General features: G+C 38.5%; 1 protein-coding gene across 1 annotated transcript; it reads left to right on the plus strand.

Annotated features, from left to right (window-relative positions):
- The first annotated feature begins 1,652 nt into the window (after positions 1-1,652).
- Positions 1,653-22,891, plus strand: WDR41 (WD repeat domain 41). Its single transcript, XM_084304635.1, has 13 exons — positions 1,653-1,781; positions 5,209-5,324; positions 9,179-9,227; positions 11,015-11,146; positions 11,508-11,570; positions 12,063-12,174; positions 12,960-13,022; positions 14,237-14,347; positions 15,499-15,683; positions 18,185-18,306; positions 19,265-19,353; positions 20,795-20,928; positions 21,575-22,891. The coding sequence occupies exons 1-13, from the start codon at positions 1,731-1,733 to the stop codon at positions 21,725-21,727; spliced, it is 1,380 nt and encodes a 459-aa protein (XP_084160761.1). The 5' UTR covers positions 1,653-1,730; the 3' UTR covers positions 21,728-22,891.
- Positions 22,892-27,760: the final 4,869 nt, after the last annotated feature.

Consider the following 27,760-nt stretch of genomic DNA (forward strand, 5'->3'; position numbering starts at 1 on the left):
TATGGATATTTGAGGATTACAGCTCATACAACTGTATGTAGTGTTATGTTCTGCAGTGCTTCCTTTCAATCAATTAGCTGCAATGAAACAAGTCAATATTTGCCAGTTTGGAGAGGATACCAAATTATTTAGGGAGACTGTCATAGATCATATTGGTGATTAGAAAATATTACCATGGAAATCCTGGCAGACATAGCTGCAGTCACAAAGTAATCCCAGTGGCTGTGCCCTTAGTCTTTAGGAATAGCACCTTTGAAATGGCAGTATCAATGAGCTTTGCAGTGACTAAGAAGAAGAGCAGAATTATGCTAAAGGAGGAGTGAACATATCCTATTTTCAAACTCGTATATGGTGGTGATCAGCTTTAGTTTGCTGAGAAGTTGCAAAGAATTCACAGAAGGTATGCAATGGCAATATACAGGCTGCATGCCACCCATGTGTGTCAAACATGTCGACACAGCGGCATTTCACCCTAGACCTAACCGCAGTTTCCAGATGCAGGTTGGCCACTGCTGGAGGTTGGGGTTTGAGTGAATCACAGAATCACAGAATCGTCTAGGTTGGAAGAGACCTCCAAGATCACCGAGTCCAACCTCTGACCTAACACTAACCAGTCCTCCACTAAACCATATCACTCAGCTCTACATCTAAATGTCTTTTAAAGACCTCGAGGGATGGTGACTTGACCACTTTCCTGGGCAGCCCATTCCAATGCCTAACAACCCCTTTGGTAAAGAAGTTTTTCCTAATATCCAACCTAAACCTCCCCTGGTGCAACTTTAGCCCATTCCCCCTCATCCTGTCACCAGGCACATGGGAGAACAGACCAACCCCCACCTCACTACAGCCTCCTTTAATGTACCTATAACCACCATTACCTCCTGGTGCATTCCTGCATTACCTGCAGGCATTCTGGCAGCCTCAGGTATGTCTGATGGCACTGTGTGGTGCTGATCAATCTGGGCAACAGGCAACAAGTGGAGTGTGGTGCTGGGGGGCACAAGGTAGCGCCTGTGCAGATGGGTTTGCACACATTGGAGGTCTCTCCATTACCTGCGTCTGCTCAAGAACACGGTTTGCGAAGCCTTTTGGCTTGGGTTGGGTTCTGTGATCTCACCTCACATGTGCCTGAGACCCAGAAGGGCTGCCAACGAGGACAGGTGAGGGGCAGGATCGTGGATGGTTGGGGCCGCTGGGTTTAACCTGACAGGGCAGCTGTGTTTCGAAGGCCACATAGGGCATTGGTGCCTGCATTCGACACGGGCATCGTGGACCTGAGGGAGGCTCAGTGGAAGGGAATGAGGGTAGCCAAGGGAAGACTGTTATACATGGGATTTATTTATTTATTTATTTATTTATTTATTTATTTATTTTGCTTTGAGGAACAGACAAGAGGGTCAGGACGAAACGGGATTGTTCCTCTCTGTCATAAATTTCCCCCTGAAAGCGAAAGGACGACACACGAGGCGCTCGTGAAGGAAAACACTTTATTTATTTATTTATGTATGTATGTATGTATGTATGTATGTATTTATTCTAATGTCCGCCCCCCAGGCGGCACCGACCCACCACCTCCCTCCACCTCAACACCGCCCCCATCCGCGCTCGGCGCTGGATTGCTCACGCCTCCCCCCCCGCGGGCGCGGGCGCGGGGCTCGATTGAGGCGGCCTTTCCCTCAGCGCCGTGCCGTGCCGGGCCGGGCCGGGCCGTGCCGTGCCGTGGCGCCGCGATGCTGCGCTGGCTGATCGGGGGCGGCCGCGAGCCGCAGGGCCTGGCCGAGGTAGGGCGGCGGGCGGCGCCGGGGGACCGTTGGGGCCGTTATGGCCGTTAGGGCCGTTGGCGGGGCGGGCGGGCTGGCTGAGCTCGGCCCGGCGCTGCCCGCTGGGTGCCGGTGGGCCAAGCACTGTGAGCCCTGCCCTGGGCTCCCCCTGTCGATAGAGGGTTTGGGGCGGAGGCTCGTTGCTGGTGCAGCCCGGGTGATTTCTGCCCTGCTTCCAGCTTCTCTCCTCGGTTTCTCGTCCGTACGTGGGGCGCTGAGCTCAGGCGTCCCTCACGGTGCCTTCCCTGGGTGTGAAGGAGACGGCGTCGCAGTTCCCTTGTCCCCGAGTCTGCTGGATTTCTTAGGTTGGAGTTACCAGGAGTTAATTAGCAGTTACTGGTGTTCTTCTAAGGAATCCCTTTGTAAACCAGACGGGTATGAGGAAGCAGTTCTTCAGCTTCTGTACGTGAGCAAGCCATGGCAGTATCACAAGCAGCTTGAAACACCAGTATTTACTTCAACAGAAATTTGAGTTCATACCAGCGTGTTGTGTCAGGCATGGCACTGACCTGTGTCATCAGCCAAAACGCTGTTTGTATTATGCTTGTATTTACCAGCTTAGCGTGCAGCATTTCTTAAAAAGAAAACAGGAAATAAATAATAGCATTCTACGCTAGAAAGCTCCACTGGTGTTTGTCCCTCTCCAAAGTTTAAACTTCAGCAGTGTTTTAATTACACAGTCATTTGATAAAGCATGAGCATGAGCCAAGGTGTGGTTGAGTTCTTCCATTCTGGCACTCATGGCTCTTTTAAACCTGATCCATGGGACTTTCATTTCCATTGCTGCTGGTAGCAATACTCATTCCATTTGCTGAACAATGGTGTTTTTCTCTGTTAAAAACTGAAAAATAAATATTTGTAAGGATTTGCCCTAAAAATCCTTTTTTGAGTTTTGGAAAATGGTTTCACCTAAAGATAGTCTCTGTAGCCATTCATTCTTTCTGTGCTCTTATAGTATAGATGAGGAAGTCCCAAAGAGTGAGTAGTAGCCTATGGACTGATTATGTTCATTTTATGTGCTATGGCTTCAGTCAGTCAGTCGCGAAGAGGCCAGGTCTGACAGCGTGCTGAGCAAATAGTAGCCTCCAGGAAAGGTTTTTGATTTTAAATTCTGGAAACATAAATTTCTCGTTACCCATTTCTTGCTTTACTATGGAATTGAAAATCATTTAGAGTTAAGCTTCTGAAGCCCTTGAGTTGATGGCCAAGATATATGTTGTAAGCTGACTAGCTCAGGTAATGGAAATAGTCTTAACTGCAGTGGCATCCTAGTCCATGTAAGATGGTTTATTGTGCTACGTGATAAGTACGGAGAGATGCCTATATACTTTCGTACCCATATTTTTTGGTAAGTTGCTTTAGAAAATACAACCTTTAAATGCTTCAAGTCACTAGGTTTATATGAAGCTCTGAAATTAAGTTGAGCATTGTGTTATTTTACCAATTATTGTAGTTGTGATTACAGGTCCTGCATGAAAAACTTCAAGTTGGGAATAGATTCCGTTAGCATCTGAATCTAATTTTTCTCTTCTAAAAACTTGGTATTGCTGCAAGTTCTATTAATAAATAATGTTTACTAAACAGTCTTATTTAGAGAAAGAATGCACATGTAATCTAACACAAGAAAATACTAATGAGCATCTGAGGAGAGAACGGCTTGTTATGTGAAAGAACTGGAGGAAAAAAATGTTGTTTTGTTGTTCTCTGTAACACATTGCAGCACGGTACCTGTCAATATTCACAGGCATTCTTAGAACAGAATTTAAAAAAAATAAGGTTAGACAGGTTCAAAAGAAGTATCACTGTCTTATAATGAAGAGGAAGAATGCCAGGGTATAGAATTAGGATGTGAATGTTACAAGTTATGACTTTTTCAAAGTAGTGTTGCAATTGTTTTGTGAATTTATGTTTCTGTTAGTAAGTGAAGAAATGGAAGTCTTCTAACCACTGCAGTGCTTATGTCAGCTGTTAAGTGCTACTGAGATTTCTCAGAATTTTTAGAATGCTGGAATTCTTTTAAGGGATGTTTTGATTTGCTTTTGACAGCTGAACGCATAGTTTCCATAATTGTCCAACTTTTCTTTATAACTATGAGGACTATACTTGCATTATTCTAAATTGGACCTGCTATTCTCACATAATTGCTTAAAATGAGGAACAGTTGCTTCATGAAATGCATCAGATAACACAAAACCAAGATGAAATCACGAGATCTAGCATTTTGACAACCTCTTCATTTTAAATATAAACACAGATTTCCTTCCTTCCTTATTAATTTTGTCATTCTTAACTTGTGAAATACAGCATCATAGTAACAATACAGAAGCAATAGGAAAAAAAAATATTACTCCTACAAGAAAATATTGACGTTCCTGCAGATATGTTTGTTTCTCATGTAGCATTACTTCTCATTTCTGCTACAGTGTTCAGTAATTGCAATTTTACCATGTAGTTTCTGTTGATGTCTTTGAATTATAGACAATCCTAGAAGTAAGAAAGGAAGGATAGCAGGAGAGTTCTGTCACTGAGTTTCTACTTAGGTATACCTATATGCATTTTAAAAAAAACTACATCTAATAGCAAGTTGTTTCAGAATGCAGAAGACCATAAACACAAAAATATTGTCCTATATTGAAACAAACTGATGATTGAGATTAGCAGAACTATCATACCTTGAAACTGCAGTCCTATACAATGTTTTGTTGACCCTGCCTGGTGATCAGCTTGCTCCAAGTGATTGATAGTACTTTTAATTAATAGTCTAGTTGGGGTAATTGCAGATGCTGTTCTATAAAATGATTAATTGTTCTCTGTATTTTTCTAAGCTGTTGCCTTTGGTATTCCATGAACAGAGTACCAGTGGATGATTTATATATTATGTAACAGAACAGCATTATTCACACTTACTTTCAAGGTATTGGGATAATATAGGATTATATTGAATTTTAAATTTGAATCATAGATGAAAGACGTGAGAAGTTCACAAACCTCCCAGGAGGATGTGTAATTTAATGAAAATTTGAATGTGTATGTACGGAGTTCTGAAGTTGGCTGCACAAGATAGCTGGAGCCTAAATTGGATTTTCATGTTGGTGTATCAATGATTAAAGCAGTACAAAATATTTTTTAAACAGAAAATGGTATGTTATGATTTGAAATACATGCTGTAGAAGGATATCATTAACTGGAAATAATAAGAAATGATCCTTTGTAATGATTTTCATTAAAGCAAAATTAAATTTCAGAAACCTAATTTAACTTCACATATATCTATACACTTAAGTAGGAATCTAAATGTAGATTGATAAACATTACAAAGACCTGATGAAAATAATTATGTCAGTACAAAATAAATTCGCTTTTTTTTTTTTTTTTTTTTAAATTTTAGAAATCGTCTGTACAGACCATTGGTGAAGAACAAATACAAAATCCTTACACGGAGCTCCTTGTGTTGAAAGGTCATCAAGATATAGTACGATTTCTAGTACAAATAGATGATTGCAGGTATGAAATTGCATTCCAAGTTGTTTTATAACATTCTTTGGAACGCTTTGGAGAATACTTATGAAAACATAGACATATTTTTAGTTTTCTGTTTTTGCTGGGGGAGGGTGGGAAAAGACTGGAATTAAAAAGGCAAGGGGTGAACACTTTTTTTACTACGTTATTACATCTTCTGGCATCTTTTGTAAGTTGTACTTTTATGAGAAGAGAATGTTGATGGAGTTATGCTTCTTGATACAAGTTCAATTGTTTTAAATTGTCTTGATACAAGTTCATTTGTTTGGAACAAATGAACTTGTCCAAATGAGCTTTGGACAGCTGTTATTTCACCTTCTTTTACAAAGGAATGTAAACTGCTTTTTTAGTACTGCCTAAAGCTGTGTGGTTGTTATACTTTCTTCTGAAACTCTAGTGCTTAATTCACTTAAGCTGTGGTTGATGAACTTTTTTCTGAAGTTCTCCAATCTTGAAATTTTCAGTGCTTTAATTCTGTGCAGAATGCCTACCTACTAAAATTCAAGATATGTAAAATGGCAATTAGACATACCTCCTCCAATTTCCCATTTTTCAACTTGCTGTACTTCTTTGAAACCATACAGTTCCTTTGTTTTACTTGTCCAGTTTTTAGCTTTGTGCATTTTTTGTACATTCCCTGACAGTCGTTATCTGTTCTGTCTTAGTTCCTTGTAACTAGTTACAACATTCCTGCAAATTCTGAGGAAGGAGTCATCTAAAGACTGGAAAACTGATTATGAGACAGAGGTAGTCATTAGATTTACCGTTGTCACTTTGGAAGTGTGACTAGGAGAATGAGATAAGATACTTTTATGTTAGTGTAAAATTAACCTTACATGCTCTCTCATTTAACCTAATCCTGAAAGAGAGAAGATAATTAACTACCTTAAAGTGAGGTTGTGAAGCTTTTAGTCAATAAGCATAGTGACTCTTGTCTGACATGGAAAATTAAATGGAAACCTCTGAGAACTAAGAACATAAGTAGTAGTCAGGAGACTCTTTGTTAAGGAGCCGCAGTAATTTGTTATCTTGTATGGATGAGGAACAAAAGGATATGTCTAACATGCTCTTCAATGTACTACACAAATTTAAACCAAACTCTTAACCATGCTATATCCTCGCAGTGTACAGCAGGCATTCTGTATAAATATTTATCTACAAGGTACATAATTTCCAAGATGTATATAAATTCAGAGCTTTTCAGTTTTTAGTCTTAATGCCATAAACATATACCATAAAAGTTGTATGCATTTCCATAAAATTTATTTTTACATTAAAATAATCCACCGGAAGATTCATGTAAAAATGGAATATTGTTGTGATTTTTCCCACCATCCTTCTCTTTTCAGAGAAGTTGCTAAAATAAACTTTCTTCAGATTATACCTTTCTGAAAAAAGACAATGAATAATCTGCTTGGTCTTTATTGAAATACCAGAGTATTCTTAGATTGCAGGCATTTTCTGATGTAAAGAAATATTGTATTATTTTGGGCAGCATTGTATGTAACAGGTAAATTATTGAAGCTAAACTAATAGTAATCAGTATCAAGCTAAGGCCTGAATGGCTACATTGAAGATAGGTTACGAAAGAGCATACAGATAAGAAGTAAGTTGCATAGCTGGTTAATATTCTGAGAGTTTGAGGAGTTTAATAGAGTCGCTTCACTGGACAGTAATTCAAAGGTTTATTTATGAAGAATATGGTAGTTTATGGATTGTTAAGCATCTGATAATATTTTTCACTTGGTTCTTTTCAATAAAATTAGTATTGTTACTCAGCTTCTGAAATGTTTTTATTTAGTATCTGCAGCTATTCCATTGTGTGTTTTTTGTCAACTGTTGTAAGCCAAGTTTCACGCTTCAGGTCTTTAGATAATATCATCTTATTGAGAATTTTGCAGAAGGATTTTCTTGTTTTCTCAGTGGCTCAGCTAAAACCAGTGAGTGGAAAATTTTCTCAGATTGGTTTTTGAAGATACTAAATAAATCCTGTATAAATGTAACAGAAAGTAGTTTTTTTTTCTTCTCTTTTCTTGTATTTTTTGAACATGAAGTGAGGGTTGTATTGATTGGAAGATCACTGAAGAAGGCTAAGCCTCAGCAAGAGTCTTCCAAAAAATGGACTGAGATAAAATTGCATGTAATACTCTAGCATTTGACACATTAAACTAAACAGAGTTCATAAAACATTTTAAGAATAGCTTTCTTGCTTGCTCATTTGACCATTCCTAGCTCTGTCAGGAAGCAGACAAGGTTATAGAGGATGGTGATCATGACTGGAAAAGAATCAGGTGACCCATGAAACGCCACTTTCATGAACAGGGTGTATCTGTAGGATAACAGACTCCACAATATACTTCTATACTTAGACAGAAACCCTAGTTAGGTGATGAAGAGGAAAAATACAAAACAGGGCTTCATTGAACTTGTGTGCTGATGATTCATACTTGTACCTTCTTTCAAACACCAGTTTTCTCTCAGAATTTGTGAAGTGACACACAGTTCCAACTTTAGTCAAGAAAGGAACTGTAATAAAAGGGGTCTTGCTGAAATGTGAGAGTTTTAATATAGCAAGTTCTTGACCTTGTGACAAAACAAGGTGTAGTACAGCTAAATGGCAAGTAAAGATAAGAAATTATTGTTATCAGAGATGTGCACGAAAGGTTGTTTTTTGCTTGGACCTTTTTAAAGAGACATGATTGGGTGTAAAATAAAAGATGTGGGAAAAGTACAGTTGGCACTTTTTAACAAAAAAAATGAGGAAAGGAAGTGGGGTGGAAGGGAATGCAGCTTTATGATAGAAAACTTAATCTTTCAGCAAATTTCACAAACATCATAACTGCAAAGTAAGAGTCTAAAAGAAAGGACTTTTTTCAGTTAATGAAACCATTCACAGCTACATTAAAAAAAAAATGTAGTTGATATAACTTCATGACTTTCTTGCATACAATACACATCTTAGTTATCGGTGTCTTAACTGTTCAACTCTTGTCAAAGGCTTAAAACAAAAGGAAAAAATAGAAGGCACGTGTATTTGCAACTAACAACTGAATTCAATTTTCTGTGGAAGAGTTTACTTCTGGTTTAAGGTTTCTTAACACATATTACATCTTTACTGGGAAAGCTGATATGTTTGCTACAGCTTCAGTGTAGCTGTGGCGTTGATAAAGATGCAAATGTAGGAAGATACTTACAGATACTCACTCCAGCTTGGGGAAAAGATTGAGTTTAGGTCAGATTCTGTTAATGTGAATTTAGCAGTCATAACACTAAAAATAAAATTACTATTTTTCAATTCTGTGGTGCACTCTTCAGCTGCATTTTTACCAAAAGCTACATTTAGCACCAAAAATGTAGGTCCTTTGCAAGTTTCTTAAGCCACTTGTAAGTGTCATAGTAGAAACTTGGCTCCTCTATTCCTGTGCTGAACTCAACCTGTGATTTGTAATTTCTTTGATGTCTTGCAGTCAGTTGGCTCTGACTGGTAGTATTTGGTTTTAAGGTGTAGTGTTACTGAGTATGTAAGATCTCTCATTTAATAAACAAGAGAATTGGTTCTGTAAAGTGGACTTCTATTTATAGTAATATGTCTTGCAATTCTTAAACTTTGTTCTTTATTAAGTATGTGTTGACATTATGTCCCGACTTCAAGATTTGAATTTAAAAACTAGAAACTAGTTGGGATCTATGGATATATATTTATGTATTTATTCTTTATATCAGAGTACAATACCATATAAATATTATTCTATAAATATTTTTCTTATGTAGCTGTTTTTCTTCTGTTCCATTACATTATTCTGTATTCAATATTATTTTTTTTTCCCCCCCCTTATCAGGTTTGCGTCTGCAGGGGATGATGGAATCATATTTCTGTGGAATGCTCAGGTTGGCTTTTTTTTTGGGGGGGGAAGGGTAGCATGGGTGTTTCAGAAAGGGTAAAGGTTGAGGAGTTAGAATTGCCTACTAGTGAAAAAGAACTGCGGTATGGTTTCAAATCAGAACTGCTATTTGAAAATGTAAAAGTTGGAGGGAGTCTGTCATCACTTGCAAAGAAGAGCTAAGAAAGTAAATGTGAGAAAAAAATTAAAAATTAAAGTGTATTGGGAAGGCGTAACGTTTTTACAGATACCAGGAATGAAATATGGACATGAAAGCAGAAGTATGTATAGTATGTATGAATTTGTGACTAATGCTTCATTTAAAATGTCTTGGGTCTTCACTGTAAATGTGAAGATGCTGAACGTGGAAACAATAAATATGTAGCAAGGTCCCTGGGCTCACAAGGCTTATGTATCTCTTTTAATTTTAACTATCTCTTAGAAGCTTTATTTGCAATAACTGTTTGCAGTATAACTGAAGAGACTAAATGGAGAGCTAATGCAAAACTGCATTGGAAAGACATCAAAGTCCGTGAAAGTTAAACATTTCACATAGTGCCAAAACCAGGCCTTACTTGCTTGCAGTGATAAAAATCTTATTATAGTTTTTGAAAACCTTCTAAGATAAAAGAATTATCATGGAAAATGTGCTGTGAGTATGATAACCACCTTTGTACTCCTCTGCTCTATGTCTCCATATCATTGACAAAATTACTGAGGAGGGATGAGCATTAATCTTACACAAGGAGTCTTAGTATGCAAGCTCATTAGGATGCTCGTTAGGAAATCGAAAAGGGGGGCATAGTGTACTGACTAAACTGTAAATATCAAGCATCCTAGTTAAGGAAGACAGAAATCTCAGATTGTAAACTTTTGTGGAAACATTCTGAAGAATTTATGTTACATGGTCGTGTAAATTTAAAATAAGGAAGGAGGAACTTGAAACTCTTTGTCTCTTTTGAGTGGTTTCTGTTAGTGCTTTGCTGAAGGCCTCTTATGATTCTGCAATTTGGAAAAGGAGATAATTTCTGAATATTCAAACACGTATGTGAGTATATATGTACTTAGAGATGTCAGCAGTTTATAGATGTAGAACTCATTTAGGAACAGAGTTCTATTTCCTGGTTCTGTAGGATCTTCATTACATTTTTGTTTAAACAAATCTTTCTGTAGTTTTAATTTAAAAATGATATATTTCTTTACACTTCTGTGTTGTAACTACCCTGTATTTTAGTTGCATGATTGAAGCACCAATATGCTTCTGAATATTTGTTAGGTTCTGCTATCTAACTAAATGGAGCAGAAGTAGCTGCAAACCACCAGCTTAAAACTATAGATAATGTAAATAAATCTATCAGCAAATTGACAGTACTGTGCTTGCTGTAAAGATAGATTAAGTTTTTCAAATAAGTTAAAAATTACTTTTTCTAAGAGAGGCTTTGTCAAAAAATCAGAGTTACTATAGTATTGGTTAAATAGGATGAATGGCCAGTATTTCCATTAAAGTGAAATTAGTATGATATACAGTTTTTTAAGTGCTTCCAGAGACTTTTTACACTTATGGTAACTTTTATTATGTAGCACTCTTTGTATTTATACTTAATATGTTGTTAAGGTAAGATCTTGAAGTGTGTCAAAGGTCTAGTGAAGAATTAAATCCGCACTTGATTGTGAAATTGGGATATTAGACTCCTAGAAGTTCTTGCTTTCAGAAGTAGTTTGGCACCTATGTCATGTGTTACAGTAGGTATTTTCCAAATTTTACCCTTAATTTCCTCTGTTTTTATTTTTCAGACTGGAGAGAAACTTTTTGAACTTCATGGACATACACAAAAAATTACAGCTATAGCTCCATTTTCTTCATCAGATGCTTCCAAAGAAAAAAGTAATTTGATTTTAACAGCATCAGCTGATAAAACAGTTATTGTATCCTTAGATCTGGAGAGGATTCAAAAAAAATTGTTTTTGTTTGTTTGTTTTTACTGCTAGCATTGACACAGGCTGCAGGTTGTTTAAATTTATTGGCTGATAATATTCAGTAGGTATAATTGCGGCTAGAAGAATTCTAGTGCAATCTAATCAGATGTAAGCCCTACTAGAATAATGATCCATGGTCATGAGAGGCCATTATTAATTTGTAATTTTGGCCAAATATTGAAAAGGCTATCAGGATTTGTAAGACTGTCTCCCCACATTCTTATATCCCAAACTTTCATTTAATTAAGAACGCAGCAGTTACATTTATAGTATATAATATTGTTTTGGCTTCCTTAATGAATTAAGTCAGGTTTGGGACTGCACTACTGGCAGACAGGTTCAAAAAGTGTCATGTTTCCATTCTACAGTAAAGGTAAGCCAAGGAAACCCTAGACTGGTCAGTCTGTTGTGTGCAATCTTTTCTGTATGGATCGTGAGACATATGGGCAGGTGCATTAAAATGAGCAGCAGTATTTGGTTTAAGTGAGTGACTTAGTGAATGACTGAGAATTAGGCACAAATTGTAGTTTATTTTTGGAACTCTTAGTACCTTGATTTTCTTTTTGAAAGTCTATAGAATAAAGGTCATTTTATGGCTTAGTTTTGTTACTGGATTGGATAAAGCAACCTACAGTCAAACTAGTTCTTGAATGCTGTTAGAAAGATTCATTGAAAAATTAGGTTTTGCATTGTTGCTGGAAAAAAAGCAATGTGTAGTTAATTCTTTACTTCTCAAGAAATTAACACTTTAATACTGCATTTCTTAGTACTTACAGCTTTATTCCACTAAAGATCATGATAATTTCATTGAAAAATTCCCTGTAGAACTTTTGCAGGGGACATATATCTGATTTTTGTTCTGCAGTGTTTGACAGTTCTTCAAAGACTGGATGTATGGTTGTCTGGAGGGAGTGATGTATGTGTTTGGAACCGAAAATTAGATCTCTTGTGTAAGACCAGTCATCTTACTGATGCAGGTAAAAATGTAAATGACTCATTATAGCTGTTAAAGTGCAAGTAAAATGGATCTGTATAATGATGCAAAACCAACTTGGCAAATTCTCTTTAATTCTAATGATAACATTATGTATTAGAGCCTCTTTTTTTTTTTTTTTTTTTAAATGTCAAACTCAGCCATTTCAAAATTAAGACTGCTTTTAATCTCCTGTGCTGTGTGAATTTTAGAGTATGTCAAATCTCAGTAACTGTAATATTTTACAATTTTATAACATTGTATTTATAATATTTTACAATAATGTGTGTTCCGATTAACTTGGTATATTACAGACCTTAGTTACTGATTTATACATGCTTGCTGTAGTGGGGGGTGATCCTTTGCTTGCTTTCTCTGGGAAGGAGAGAAATTAATATTTCTACTGTGGTAGTATCAGTATCTAATACTTATTAAAGTTTAGCTCTGCATGTGTTTAGAGTCTCAATAATTACCACAGTATCCTTAATATTGGCTGTATTAGGACATAGACATCTCAGCCCTACTTAAAATAAAAAGATTATTGGTTCCCAGCTTCCACTCCTATTTCAAGTTCAGTGTTCAGAATTCTGCTATATTCTGGACCAAACCTCCTGCCTCTGCCTCCATGTGAGGTAATCTATTCACTTCCAGTGCTGTTTGACTTAGTGAGTTATGTTTTTATTCTGTTAATAACTTCTGATGTATCAGTTAACTGTATTTTATTCTGGTCGATAAATACAATAAATGTTTTCTCCCTTTTCGTTTCTTCTTTTTTTTTTTTTTTCAAAGGTATTAGTACTTTGGTTGAATTGCCTAAAAATTGTGTTGCGGCTGCTGTTGGCAAAGAACTAAGTGAGTATATTGCTTTTATGTTAAGGCTTCATGTTCCTCTGTCATTGACTGTTCATCAGAGGTATCTGTAAAGAGTTGGAATTGTATTGGACTGCTGGAATTGTATTGGACAAGTGAATGGTACCAAGGTGCGATTAGCGATCTTCCTCCTTTTCCCCTAATGTGACAATAAAGCAGACAGTACTGATCTCCTTCAGGAATTTCATTGAGATCTGCCACGATAATTTTTTTCTCAATTCTTTGTTCCTACTGTTAAAGTCATCTGTCTAGATCTGATTGTGGATATCAACATTTGTCCTGGAGAAAGTTTGCAACTCATTTTCAGAGCTGCTAAATACTAGGCTTCCCTACAGCCTCTGTATCCCAAGATCAAGACCGTGCAATATTGCCAATGAAATAATATGCAGACCTATAATGAGACAATGTGATGGTTTCTGATGTTCACTTAGGAGACAGGCTTTTCTAGGTATGCAAACACTAAATCATCTGCTAGCTGTTGGTAGGGAGTTTCTTACTAAGAGTATTTTATGAAAGTATTGAAATTTCAAAATATAGAAAAAGTTTCAAGAGAAAAAGCATAACACTGAGTTCACAAAACAGTAGATAAAAATTCTGATCAAAGAATCAGGAGCAAATTAAAAATGGTCTTCTTGTATTTAGACTTAGGTATACAATGTAAACTTCCTTCTGAAGTTCCCATAGATCTTCAGAAATGCCCTTGAGTTAGCATAAAGAAATATCAAGACTGGTTAAAAGAAAGTCTTAATCCCTGGAAGTTTTGTTTGCCTCATTAGATACTGTTGCGTATTTTTGAATAATAGTTTTCAGTCAGATAAGTCTTAAAGACAAATGTTTCTCTTTTAGCTTACGTATCAATAAAGCTATCTAACGCTTTTCACTTCTGCTTTCTACAACTTCTGATGTTGACCAACTTTCTCAATTTCAAAGTTGCTAGGTTAAAATGTTTTATTCTACAGTGGCTGTAACTAGGGACCTGAAGAATAACACTGTAATAAATTATTCCAATTTTGTGTGTTATAAGAAAAGCAGTTAAAGAGATGGTCATAAGTAGCTTTGCAGATCTTGCACTGACTCATTTTTAATGTTCATTAATTTGAGTCTGTCTGAAAATGATGTGTTTTACTTAAGCCTATCTATATTTTACTCTGATAAATGATAAAGCTTACTTAGACAATTTCTCTCTATCTTGGAAGTCATTTTTAGGTTGATTGCTTCCAGTGATAAGTCTGAAGGTTGGAATATCCTTGAAGTAAAACGCCTTGTTGACCATCATGATAACATCTTGTCATTGGTCAGTGTCAATGGTAAGAGGGGTTTTACAGTATTACTTGTTCTGTTAGTTAGCGGTGGGATATTTCAACTATGCAGTTTTCGTTGGGACCAAACAAATAACTGTAATGAAACTTCAAAACTAGTAGCTGAACCTTCTGTGTAGCTGTGAAGGTAGTGAAATATGAAAATATAACGGCTTTATTTAAGGATTAATGGTGAAATGAAGCCAGGCAGGTTATGATTCAGAAAAAGCTCAAAAGATAAGCAGATATAGGCTGGCACCTAGGTACATTATTTACAAGCTTTGGAAGATGGTGGTGCAATCTGTGCTGCTCATCATGGCAGATCTGAAGCTCTGTCTAGGCAAAGACTGGAGGTACCCATCCCTTTTACTTTGTTGTCTCCTCTGTTTGTTTTTTTTATGTTTTTTTTTTTTGGGGGGGTTCCCTCTGAGCCCAGGACAAAGTATTCCCACTGTGATCGAGAGTGGATATTTGTCCTTTGTCTTATTTTGTTGGCCTGTCTGTTGCATGGGATCTGTGGTATAGAGATTGTAAGAAGCTGGAAAGAAGAAAACTTGGATTCAGTTAATAATGGGCAGAAAAAGACAATATTCTACCTGTTTTAAGTATTCTGAAGCAATTCCTTTCCATGTGTGATTAAAAACAAACAAACAAACAAACAAAAAAAAAACAGAACAAAACATGAGCAGTTATTTCAGTCTTTCCATGAATTCATCTGTTTCGTTTCTCCTTAGTGTTTCTGGTTGAGGCTGAGACATGGTTTGCTGTGTCTGAGAGGTACTGATAAACTTATCCAATGAATAGAAGGTTTTTACATATAGGCAGCATGAATTTCAAATATTTGTACACACTTCTGGTGGTGGTCCTTGCTTTTGCCATACTGTGCCTTGTGTCTGATAAATATTCTCTATGGTAGTTAAAATTTTACAGGAGAGATCTCATCTCCTTTTGATCACCTAAGCTATTCTAAGTGATCAAATGAGTATCTTCTCAAAGAGTGAGAACAAACTCAGTTTGTTCTGTCAGTTACTAACTGTACATTTTATGTAGCTTCACTCTTAACATGAGCTCTCTTACTCTACAGGGTTCTGACGTTGTGTGAAATGGATGTATTATTTTATATAGTATGATTTCTGTGTGTTTCTTTTTTTCCCCTATAGATTTGACTTTTGTGACAGGTTCACATGTGGGTGAGTTAATAGTTTGGGATGCAATTGACTGGACAAAGCAGGCTTCTGAGTGCAACTTCTGGGACTCCTCTGTCCATCCAGATTCACAGACAGAAATAAAGTTATCCCAAAGTCCAAATGAAACTTCAGTTCAACACTTAACATGTGATGAGGAGGTAAAAAGCTTTAAACTGAGTATACTATTTCGAGTGAGCTAGCATGACCGTACCATAGAAATCTGAGTGCTTTGCATTTTTAGTTTGGTTGTTGTTCTAAGTAACAGAAAAAAGCTTCTTTAAAATGTACACAGCTGTATTTATGCAATCAGCAGTTTTTATACAAAATTTTAATCATTGAGGTAACTGAAGGTTGTAAGGTGCAGGTGGTGTGGGAGCTAACATAACAGCTTTTTTGACTAACAAATGAAAATTTATTACCTGTTTAAAGTACCACTAGAAAAATAAGAGAATGCGTTGCAATGGCATACGTATTTTGTGTGCCATGGTTCTGAACATGCAGCTTCCAAAACAATGCATCTCTTGAACAGTTACAGCTAAGAGCACTGTGGAATGAATCAAAGAATTGGCATGTGCAGGTGTACAGAAGTAAATAAATATCACTGCTTTTGTTCAGGCAGGCTATACTTAATTGGGAATAGCACAAAGATGGGTCCAAAATGTATTAGTCTCCTGTAATCATACTTAGGAGTTGTCCTAGGAGTGTTCGGTCAGAATACTCAGGCAGAACCCAGTTATTGTTCAGCGGTATTGTTGCTTCAGCAGTAAAATTCTTGGATTATTTATGTTTGTGAAATGTACCAACTATTAATGGGAAAAGAAAAGATGTTTCATTGTTGTGGTACGGTGGAATTCTGTTCTGGAGCCTGTATGTGCATTACTGAGTAATTATTAAGAAAGAAATTCCTGGAAATGGATTCAAAGATGTGAGCTAAAACAGAATAGAAGCTGTGGAAAAGCCCCAACATAGTCTGAGGGCCAAGTAGTCACTTGAGGTACTTGTATGTTTATGAAAAGAGGGTTCCCTCCCCGCCCCAAAAAAAAAAAAAAAAAAAAAAAAGGAAAAAGAAACATTGAATGGGGATGAGGGAAAGTAAGTGTAGTTGTCTTTAATGTCTTTAAAGGCAGGATTTCCTGTTTTTTTTTTTTTTTTTTTTTTTTTTTTTTGTGGGTGCTTTAGTCCTGAAAGAGTAAACGTCAGTCCTGTTCATGAGAAGTTCTGTGATTGAGCTTCATTCAAACCATTGACTCATTGCTTGAAAGCTACACAAGATAGGGTCTACGAGGGAAAAGGAATTTTGAGAAGTAGTTCAGAAGTAGTTAAGAACATTGAATGGGATGGAAACTGAGGTTATTGAGGACTTTCTTGCATTCGTGGAACTGAACTAAACACAAATTGCTGCAGAATTTCAGACTACATGAAGGAAAGGTGGTACTACATCCTGAAAGAGAATGTGCATTTAGGGGAGATCTGTCTGTCAAGGTACCTTGTTGGCAGGCGTGGTAGTTAGGTAGTTAGAGAAGAACTTGTCTCATTTGTTACTGGGCTTGTAGGCATAGCATCATTCAGAAGGAAATGGGTTGGTAAAGGTTTGGCAATACTGAGGAGTGTATCTGCTATCCTAATATGTATATGTGTGTTTTTAACTTCCCTGTTAAGATCAGTTTACAGTTCATTTCTTCCTCATCTGTTATTTTCATGGGGTTGAACATGGCCAGGGTTTTGCCAAGGTTTGTGTAAAAAGAAACATGATCTGTGAAGAGCACCTTTTCAAGAGTTAAAATGTTATATAAAACTAAAGAACCTGTCTCAATGTGGAAGACAAAAGGAGAAAAGACTGAGATGTAGGAGTGAAAGAGTGATGTGGAAAGGACATTGAATTGACCTTTTCACAAAACTAGGAAAAGAATAAAAATGGGGTTAGCATTTTCTCCTTGATTTGTCAGAATGCTATTAGAAATCTGCGCTTAATTTCAGAGGTATCAGAGCTCCCACCACAGGTGTGCATGAGAAGAAAAACGTAATTGGACAGAGCATTGAGCTATTGTATGTTCAAAGTTGCACTTTGTTGCGCTTTGCTGAAGGAGAGCATTGAATGTAAAATCCTTCCAGCTCTTCACAGTATTGTAATACCTTTCTGTGAGAGAGTTCTTTTTCTACACTTCTCTTAGTGGAGCCCATGCCCTTGGGCAAGACTCCTGTGTGAACCTCCAGATAAATTTAAAAAAAAAAAAAAAAAAAAAAAGCCAAAAACACAGAACAGCTTCCTGAATTCTCAGGAATTTCTGTGATAAAACAAGAGTTTGTCAAAACATTGATTGTTATTTTAATATAAGAATGTTTAATTGTAGAAATGTTTTAATATATTGGTATTCTTGGTTTCTATTTATACTGTAAAGTATAAGATGAAAATACAGAAATGAAATAATTGCGTAGAATGTAGATGGGTTTCTCTCATTTCCACAAAAAAATCCATATTTTTTTTCTATAACTTGTTTCTGTAAGTCATAAAGCAGTAACATGAGGACAGAAACTAGCCAGATAATGTTGACAAGATGACAAGACAGATGACATCATAGCACTGCTGGAAATCAATAACATGCAGGGTGATATTTCAGTGTCTGTTTTTGTAAGTTGTTCCATTGAATTTTCTTTCCAGTGTGTGTTTGCTGCTGTTGGGAAAGGCATATACGTATATAATCTTCAAATGAAGCGTGTGATTGCCTGCCAGAGAACTGCTCATGACTCCTCTGTACTGCACATTGAGAAGCTTCCAAACAGGTACAAGTCATGATACGTTTTATCATGCAATAAAGAAATGCAAAATTTGGAAGGGTGGCTAGATACAGTCTGCAAAGCTGCATCTAATTTCTAGGGCAGGGACTTGATCTTTAGTTTGATCTGTTTTCATAATGTAGAGCTTGTTGATCTTTTTTTGAAAATAAATAATTATAATTCAATGTGAAACAACTCTAATCTATGCTTGATGCACAGACTGTAAGTAAAATGTGTTGGCTATTTGCAAATCAGACTCAAACACACTTTTGTCTGCATTGTGAAAGTACAGCTTAACGTCATGTTGCTTCTACAAAGCAAAGACCTATGGCAGATTCAGAAAATAATTTTCATTTAATATTTCAGCACTGTCTAAATGTTTTAACACAAAATAATAACTTCAAGCCTTTGTTCATTAGTGCTGAATTTCTGGCTTGAACTTATTTGTGACAGCTAAGTTAGAAATTCGTGAAAATAAAATGAACAACTTGTTAATAATCCAATTGTAGTATTTTTAGATCCTTTTATAGTCTTGTTCTATGAAGCAAAAATGTAGTAGAAGCTAAAAATTAGGGTCTTGATCTTGTAAATGCATGTACTATTCTATATTGTTTATATGTAATGAAAAGGACTTTTTTGTTATTTTTCCATATGTAAAAAATATGGTTTTGCTTAGTGAAAGTCAGTCTGTGTGCCTTTGTTTGCAGAGTCTAGATGCGTATTTCATTTTAGAGTGGTACTTATTTTTAAAAACGTGTTTTAAAATGCGTTTATTTTCCACCTATTTTGCAAGTTCATTATATTTTGTCCTGTTACAAATAGTTTATTTTGTATGGAACATCTGGATGTCCTGCTACATAGGAGAGACACCTGACAAACTTCCTGTGTCTTTTATAAAAACTTCACCAGGTGACTTGTGCAGATAAGTATCCATGCTAGTGTTGCTTATCAACTGTTTTGACAGGCAGCTGATATCCTGTTCAGAAGATGGCAGTGTTCGCATTTGGGAGCTCCGAGAAAAGCAGCAGGTGCCAGCTGAACCAGTCCCAACAGGTTTGTCTATAGTGGGGCTGGGAGGTGGGGTGAAAAGAGCATTTAGAAGAGGAAAAGCAGGGAACTCTATACAGGTGTAGAGAGGCTTCTGAAGGCTTTGCAAGAAGTGATAAAGTCAATATGTTCAAACAACTGAGACAGGTGTGGGAGGGAAACTAGAGAAGACATCAGGCATACAAGCCCTCCAAGGTCAGATTTGAGAATTTAGAAGGTCCTCTGAAGCAGTTATGGGCCATAAACCTTATCTAGGGTTTCCTGTTGTATTAGCTGGTGAAAAATTATTACGTCTCCTTGGAAACTTTGATCCACTTCTGCTTGTACTGGGTACCCTACCAGGCAAGAGTAAGTAGTTGCAAGATCTTAAGAGGAAAGCTAAACGCAAACTTGAAAATGAGCAGCCGACACACACACACACACAAATTCTCCTTGAACTTGCAGGGACATTGGCACTCACTTGGAGACTGTACCCAACCTCACTTGCAGTTGCAGTCGTCAGGGCTACTTGCTATTATTTTAGGAAGCAGTTTTCCTAAGCATAGGCACTGCTTGCTTAGTGCTTGCTTCTCTTTGACCAGGCCAGCAGCTTCCCTTGGTACTGGTAGTTGTGGGTTTGGAGAGGTGGTCTGTACAACATAATTGGTATTAAGGATTGGGAACAGTAAGGAGCTATTTTCTCATAGATTATTCTCATAGAGCGTAGAATAGTTTTGAGAAGGGACCTTAAAGATCATGTAATTCTAACCTCCTTTCCATGGGCAGGGACACCTCCCAGGAAGGGACCAGGTTACTCAGAGCCCCATCCAACCTGGATTCTCCCTTCTCAAATATTTTTATTAGAGCTGTGAGTGATTTTGGTGATGTATTTAGTCTGCCCGGCTGTTCATGTGCTGGGGCACAGATAAGTGTTTTCTTGTGGAATTATCTGAAGGAGAAGTCAGTGGACAGTTTGTACAAATGAACAATACCAGAAACTTACTTGCTACCTCTATGCAGTAATCAACGCATTAGTGCAGGACATGCAGGGAAAAGATTGGCACGTCTTGTCCCTCTTCTGAGGACAAGAGACAGCTAGTCAATTTAGGAAGACAGAGCATCATGGTCCTCCATCTGCCTTCCCTGAATAGTTAGTTCATTTAAGCATTTCCTGTTTTTCCTGCTAAATGCACATATCATCTTGTTCAGATGAGTAGTTTAATATTTGCCATATTGCAAGTAAGAACAAGAGTCAAAGTACCTATGCTTCCCTCCACCCTCAGGATGAATAACTCTGATGCAGAAATGCTGTGCAGTAAAATGCTTCTGTTATTTTGCCATGCAGACTGTCCTGCTTTTAGATTTTAACTGACTCCCATAGTTCTCTTCTTAGCTAGAAGATACACATCTTACGTGATTTTTTTTTTTTTCCAAAATAAAAGCTGTTTCTTCCCCTCCCAACCCCCAGGATTTTTCAACATGTGGGGATTCGGAAGGGCAAACAAACAGGCAAACCAAGCTGCTAAGAAGACACAGGAGAACACAACTATGCATTTTTTGGAGCTGGTTGGTGATTTGATCGGTCATTCATCAGCTGTGCAGGTTGGTCAGCTTTAGTAAGAAGAAGAAAAAGTGAATTCCACTTACTGATGTAATTTTCAAAATATTCCGTAAGCAGCTGTAACTTTTCGGCTGTCTGGCTCTGGAGGCTGGGAATATGTTTGTCACACTGTGGAGTTGTGTGGGATAACTGGGTTTTAGGTCCTTCTAACTTCACCAGAAACGAGGTGACCAGTAAATGTGCACATTGGTTATGTGGTATATATAGCACAGTGTGAAAACAGTAAATTACAGTTCTAATGAGAACTCAAACGATGACTGATGCGTGAGGATTGTGTCTATAGGTGTACGTGTAAACACCACAGAAAATCTGGTGGCATATTGTTTTTTTTTGTAGTCTGCAAACACTACAACTGGGAACTGGATGTTTGTTCCAAATTTCATCTTAAGTTTGCAATCTAAACATAGGCTTGTAGAAAAATGAAAACTATTCAGGAATTTTAGCCTAATGTGGCATTTCATGACATCTCAAACATACAGAAAGTATATGCTATAATTTTGGATACCTAATGTTCAAATAGAACCATTTCAGACACATGTACTTGTTTAGTCCAGCTTTACACTGAATGTTTAAGCCAGCTGACAATATCATGTGAATACCATGCTAATAGTAATGGTTTTCTTGCAGATGTTCCTGTACTTTGGTGAACTGGGACTGGTTACATGCTCTGCTGACCACCTCATTATCTTGTGGAAGGATGGTGAACGGGAATCTAGACTACGGAGTTTAACGTTATTCCAAAAATTGGCACAGAATGGTGATTTGCAGCTCAAATTTTAAATAGCTTGAATACAGGCTAAATATCCATAAACTGGATGTGCATTAAATGTGAGTGTAAAGGAAACTCTGAGCTACTGGGAATGTGACTATCAATAAGGTTTACACTTAATGTCATGTATTATATTGGAATTTTTATGGCTACTACTCTTCTCAAAGGAGAATTTTGCATGTTGAAACTTACTTGGCTTTATCTGTCAGCAGAAATGGTGTTCCCTTAAACGACTGAAGATAACGACAACTCATTAAATAGTTTCTAGTATTATTCCTAATGTTTAAAACATTAATGGGTGGATGTCAAAATTAAGAGTTGTTAAAAATACTTAGCTGGGTGATAACTGAAGCAGCTGGAGCTATTCCACAGTGCTCTGTGTGGAAAAGAGGCGCAAGAACGAACGGAAGGCTTTCTGCTTTTTTTTTTTTTTATTTACTCTGAGCTTGTGGAAGGGGGTGGGGAGCAGAATGTGGTCCTCATAATCCATGAGGAAATGGTTGTTGACCTGCTACAGCAGTTGGATGTACGCAAGTCGATGGGGCTGGATGGGATCCACCCGAGGGTACTGAGAGAACTGGCAGAGGAGGTGGCCAAGCCACTGTCCATCATTTATCAGCAGTCCTGGCTATCGAGGGAGGTCCCAGTTGACTGGCGGCTAGCAAACGTGACGCCCATCTACAAGAAGGGCTGTAGGGCAAACCTGGGGAACTATAGGCCTGTCAGTTTGACCTCAGTGCCAGGGAAGCTCATGGAGCAGATCCTCCTGAGAGTCATCATGCAGCACTTGCAGGGCAAGCAGGCGATCAGGCCCAGTCAGCATGGGTTTATGAAAGGTCCTGCTTGACGAACCTGATCTCCTTCTATGACAAAGTGACGTGCTGGCTGGATGAGGGAAAGGCTGTGGATGTGGTCCACCTTGACTTCAGCAAGGCTTTTGACACCGTCTCCCACAGCATTCTCCTCAAGAAACTGGCTGCTCTTGGCTTGGACTGGCGCACGCTTCGCTGGGTTAGAAACTGGCTGGATAGCCGGGCCCAAAGAGTCGTGGTCAATGGAGTCAAGTCCAGTTGGAGGCCAGTCACTAGTGGCGTCCCCCAGGGCTCGGTGCTGGGGCCGGTCCTCTTTAATATCTTCATCGATGATCTGGACGAGGGCATTGAGTGCACCCTCAGTAAGTTCGCAGATGACACCAAGTTAGGTGCGTGTGTCGATCTGCTTGAGGGTAGGAAGGCTCTGCAGGAGGATCTGGATAGGCTGCACTGATGGGCTGAGGTCAACTGCATGAAGTTCAACAAGGCCAAGTGCCGGGTCCTGCACCTGGGGCGCAATAACCCCAAGCAGAGCTACAGGGTGGGAGATGAGTGGTTGGAGAGCTGCCAGGCAGAGAAGGACCTGGGAGTGGTGGTGGATAGTCGGCTGAATATGAGCCAGCAGTGTGCTCAGGTGGCCAAGAAGGCCAACGGCATCCTGGCTTGTATCAGGAACAGTGTGACCAGCAGGGCTAGGGAGGTGATCGTCCCCCTGTACTCGGCTCTGGTGAGGCCGCACCTCGAGTACTGTGTTCAGTTTTGGGCCCCTCGCTACAAGAAGGACATCGAGGTGCTCGAGTGAGTCCAGAGAAGGGCGACGAAGCTGCTGAGGGGTCTGGAGAACAAGTCCTACGAGGAGCGGCTGAGGGAGCTGGGCTTGTTCAGCCTGGAGAAGAGGAGGCTCAGGGGCGACCTTATCGCTCTCTATAGGTACCTCAAGGGAGGCTGTAGCGAGGTGGGGGTTGGCCTGTTCTCCCACGTGCCTGGTGACAGGACGAGGGGGAATGGGCTCAAGTTGAGCCAGGGGAGTTTTAGGTTAGATGTTAGGAAGAACTTCTTCACTGAAAGGGTTGTGAGGCATTGGAACAGGCTGCCCAGGGAAGTGGTGGAGTCACCATCCCTGGAAGTCTTCAAAAGACGTTTAGATGTAGAGCTTAGGGATATGGTTTAGTGGGGACTGTTAGCGTTAGGTCAGAGGTTGGACTCGATGATCTTGAGGTCTCTTCCAACCTAGAAAATTCTGTGATTCTGTTTTATGTAATTTATTTCTTAACACCTGAAGTCTGAAGGACTTTAGTCACTGATGGCTCATAGTTAAATTTCTACCAAAAAAAAAAAAAAAGTTTTCATAGAATTTTTGCATGTGAAGTTACACCAAGGGTTAGAGGAAGAAAGAAAAGTAGACAATACCAGTTCATTAGGTCTGCCCATTGGTCTCTATCTAATGCATTGTTTTAGCTGGTCTTCACCAGCAAGTGTTGTGTTTTTAGCTACTCTGTGAAAGGTACAAACTGGGGGAGAGCAGCTTCTCTGGCTTTTTTTTTCCTCATTTCCACTGGGAAATAATTTAGTTGTTCATAAAGTGTGTATATATGTTGTTACTAAAACTTTACAGTGAAAGCTTATAAAACTTTCTTTTTCTTTTTTTTGAGAGGCTACTGCTATCATCAATTAGAACTAGAATGGATGAACATCATCTTTTATTACCTCTTCTCCCTTTACCATGAGAACTATTTCATCTTTATGTGACTGCTTTTGAGTGAATACCTGGTACAGATACAAACTTATTTCACCGAACAGTTCTAGTCACAAAACTCATTGTGCATTTTACAGGGATGTAATTCAGTCTTAAATAGTCCTACATGCATGTATAAATATTTATATCTACCAAAAGTGCCATTGTTCTTAGGCGTTGTTGGTAATAGATCTCCTAAGGGACTCCTCCTTTAGAGTTCTTTGTGTTGAAAGAATTGAACAGTTGTTTTTCACATGAACTTTGAGCGTAACGATGAACACTGTAGGGCGATACTGGCTGACTCTGGTTAAATAAGAATTTGACACTCGCTGATAAGTGCAGTGAGCAGAATTGGAGACCAGGTTAGAAATTGTACTTCCATCTAGTGTCCTTTGTCATTGTCACTTTGTCATTGGTCATAGCCAACATGGGCTCACAAAGGGAAAGTCCTGTTTAACTACCTTAACTTCCTTTTATGACAAGGTTACCCATCTAGTTACCATCTAGTTGACCCAGGGAAGCCAGTTGATGTGATCTTCTTGGGTTTCAGCAATTTTTTAGGCTTCCTCACTGTATCCTTCTCGACAAAATGCCCGTATATTATACATAATATAAATACATAATACAGTGAACAATTAGGTGATGAGCTGGGCTTGAATTGTTGTAGTAAATGGGGTTACATCATGGCCCACCACTGTCTAGAGTTCCTCAAGGCTCCATTTTGGGGCCAGTACTTTTCTGTGTTTTTATAAATGGTCTGGGTGCAGGACTCAAATGCATACTATGTAAGTTTGCAAGTGATACTAAAGTAGGAGGAACTGTTGACTCCCTTGAGGGCAGAGAGGCCTTGCAGAGAGATCTTGACTAGTTAGAGGGCTGGGCAATCACCAGCTGCATTAAGTTAAACAAGAGCAAGTGCGGATTTCTGCAGCTGGGACAGGGCAGCCTTGGCTATACCTACAGACTGGGGGATGAGAGGCTGGAGAAACAGCCCCGTGGAAAGGGATCTGGGGGTTCTGGTTGACAGCAAGCTGAACATGAGCCAGCAGTGTGCCCTGGTGGCCAGGAGGGACAACCCTACCCTGGGGTGCATCGGGGAAGGGATTTTCCTGATCTGCTTGGTGCTGGTGTAGCCTCACCTCTAGCACTCTGTGTGGTTTTGGGTGCTACAGTATACAAAGGACATAAAACTATTAGAGAGCCTCCGAAGTATGGCAGCAAAGATGGTGAAGGGTCTAAAGGACAAGATGTATGAGGAGAGGCTGAGGCCCCTTGGTTTGCTCAGCCCCGAGCACAGCAGGCTGAGGGGAGGCCTCATGGTGGCCTGCAGCTCCCTCACGAGGGGAGCGGAGGGGCAGGCGCTGAGCTCTGCTCTCTGGGGACAGCGACAGGACCCGAGGGAACGGCATGGAGATGGGACACGGGAGGGTCAGGCTGGGGGTTAGGGAAAGGGTCTGCACCCAGAGGGTGGTCGGGCACTGGGACAGGCTGCCCAGGGCAGTGGGCACAGCACAGAGCCTGATGGAGATTAAGAAGTGTTTGGACAATGCTCTCAGACACATGGTCTGATTTTCTGGGGAGTCCAATGTAGAATCAACAGTTGGACTCGATGATCTTTGTGGGTCCCTTCTAACTTGGGATATTCTATGATTCCTTTTAAATTTATTTTTCCAGCTCAATAAAGTAGAATTGCGTATCTTCACCTCGTGAAAATAAGTATCTCTATCAGAAATATCCTTAATATTTATACAGGGGAGAGAAAGCTGTTTAAGTATCTGTGCACTGACAGTAGCATGAAACAACAGCCTGTGAGTCTGCTGGACAGGTAGAAGTCTGACAAAAGCGGTACATGAAGATTCTTATTTCCTCTGCTCTTAAACAGGACATCTCTTCACACTAATTACTATTTTACTTAGTCTCTGGCTGGGGGAAGAAACACAGGATCTTACAACAAATACAGATTCCACACAAACACCTTAACTCGTGTAACAGAACTGAGGCTGAACTTTATTTCTAAGGTTTCTTCTACCATTGATATTTTCCTCCTTGTGACAGTACTGTGACAAAAATACTGAATTGAAATGTTTTACATGGCTGTGATCTTATAGTGATGCTGTATTTAACAAAATAAATTAATATGCCAAAGCTTTGAAACTTGTGAAATTCTTTTTCTCTAATGCAAGCTGCAGTGAGCATTCAGTCATCAGAATAGATGAGATACAACCACTGAGAGCACTAGTTCTAAATAAAGTAATAGTAAAAGCGAACAGTTTCCTGTGTCAAAATCAGAGGTTCACCGGATATGAATAAAAATCCATTGGAAATGTTGCAATATATAATAAGAAATAATGAATATATGTACTTCACCAGAAACACCATTCTTCAAATATACACAGTGCAGCATTTTAATAGCAAGCAACCTGCCATAGCTATGACAAAAGTAAGGTTCTATTACAAGTCTAACAAAAATATAGCTTATATACATTTATCTGCACATACATTTTACGAATGTTTCCTTTTGTTTTCAGAACTTGGTACAAAACATACAAAAAGGTTGGCACATTATGCAAGCTACCCGCAGTAAATGACAATCACTGTCACTTCTTCCACAGCAATCTAAGCTTTTTATTTATTTATTTATTTATTTACTTTACTTGGTTCAATTCTTGATACAGTATAGGGGGGTGGTAAAGAGTCTGCCTCAGGACCTTTCCTTTTAATGAACAATGGACTACTTCAACTGAAGTCACAGATTTGACACCCTTGCCTGCAGCCTTGAGTGCACAGTGTTAAAAAATCTGCAATTCTGCTAGTATTTATTAACTGAATAATCTGAGAATAGTTTAAAATTTGAACGCATGTTCATGGTCTGCATGTGATTAAAATGAGATGTACAAAAATACGCATTTGTGCTTTGGAAGCTTTAGCATAAATTTTGTATCTTAAAACTAATAAAACTAATCAAACTATGTTTGATTTCTAACTTACTTATTTACAACCTTTGAAATACTTTTTTTACATCATCAAACAGCATTTTATTAGGAGGGAAAGAGCAGTACAAATTATAATGCTGTTACAAATTATAACCTGAAAACATTTGTTTAAAAAAGTTACAGGTTCTTTCTGTAAGTAGCACAATATATGGCCTTGTCATAAAATTTAGATCAGTCTAATAAAATTGATGACCGTGTGTACAAACACCACTTTATATAAAAGGGAGGTTGGCCAGTGCCACAATGGTTTACATGTAAAACTTGACAAAACGTCACATGGTAATGGCTCTAAGGTGGCATAGAAAAACGTGGATGACGCAAACTATACAGAACGTGCTTATTTTCTCCAATTGTGTAACCAGTTTTAAAGGAATTTGACTTCTCAATCCGAAATTTTATATAGAAAAGAAGGGCGTGAGAGCAGTTTTATACTCTAGAGGGGGTTTGTTTTTAATGTGTTCTTGAGGCTTACTTGTTCTACTCTGCATGCTGTCTTCAGAACTA

The sequence above is a fragment of the Netta rufina genome (genome assembly GCF_964035555.1).
Source record: "Netta rufina genome assembly, chromosome: Z".
NCBI lineage: Eukaryota > Metazoa > Chordata > Aves > Anseriformes > Anatidae > Netta > Netta rufina.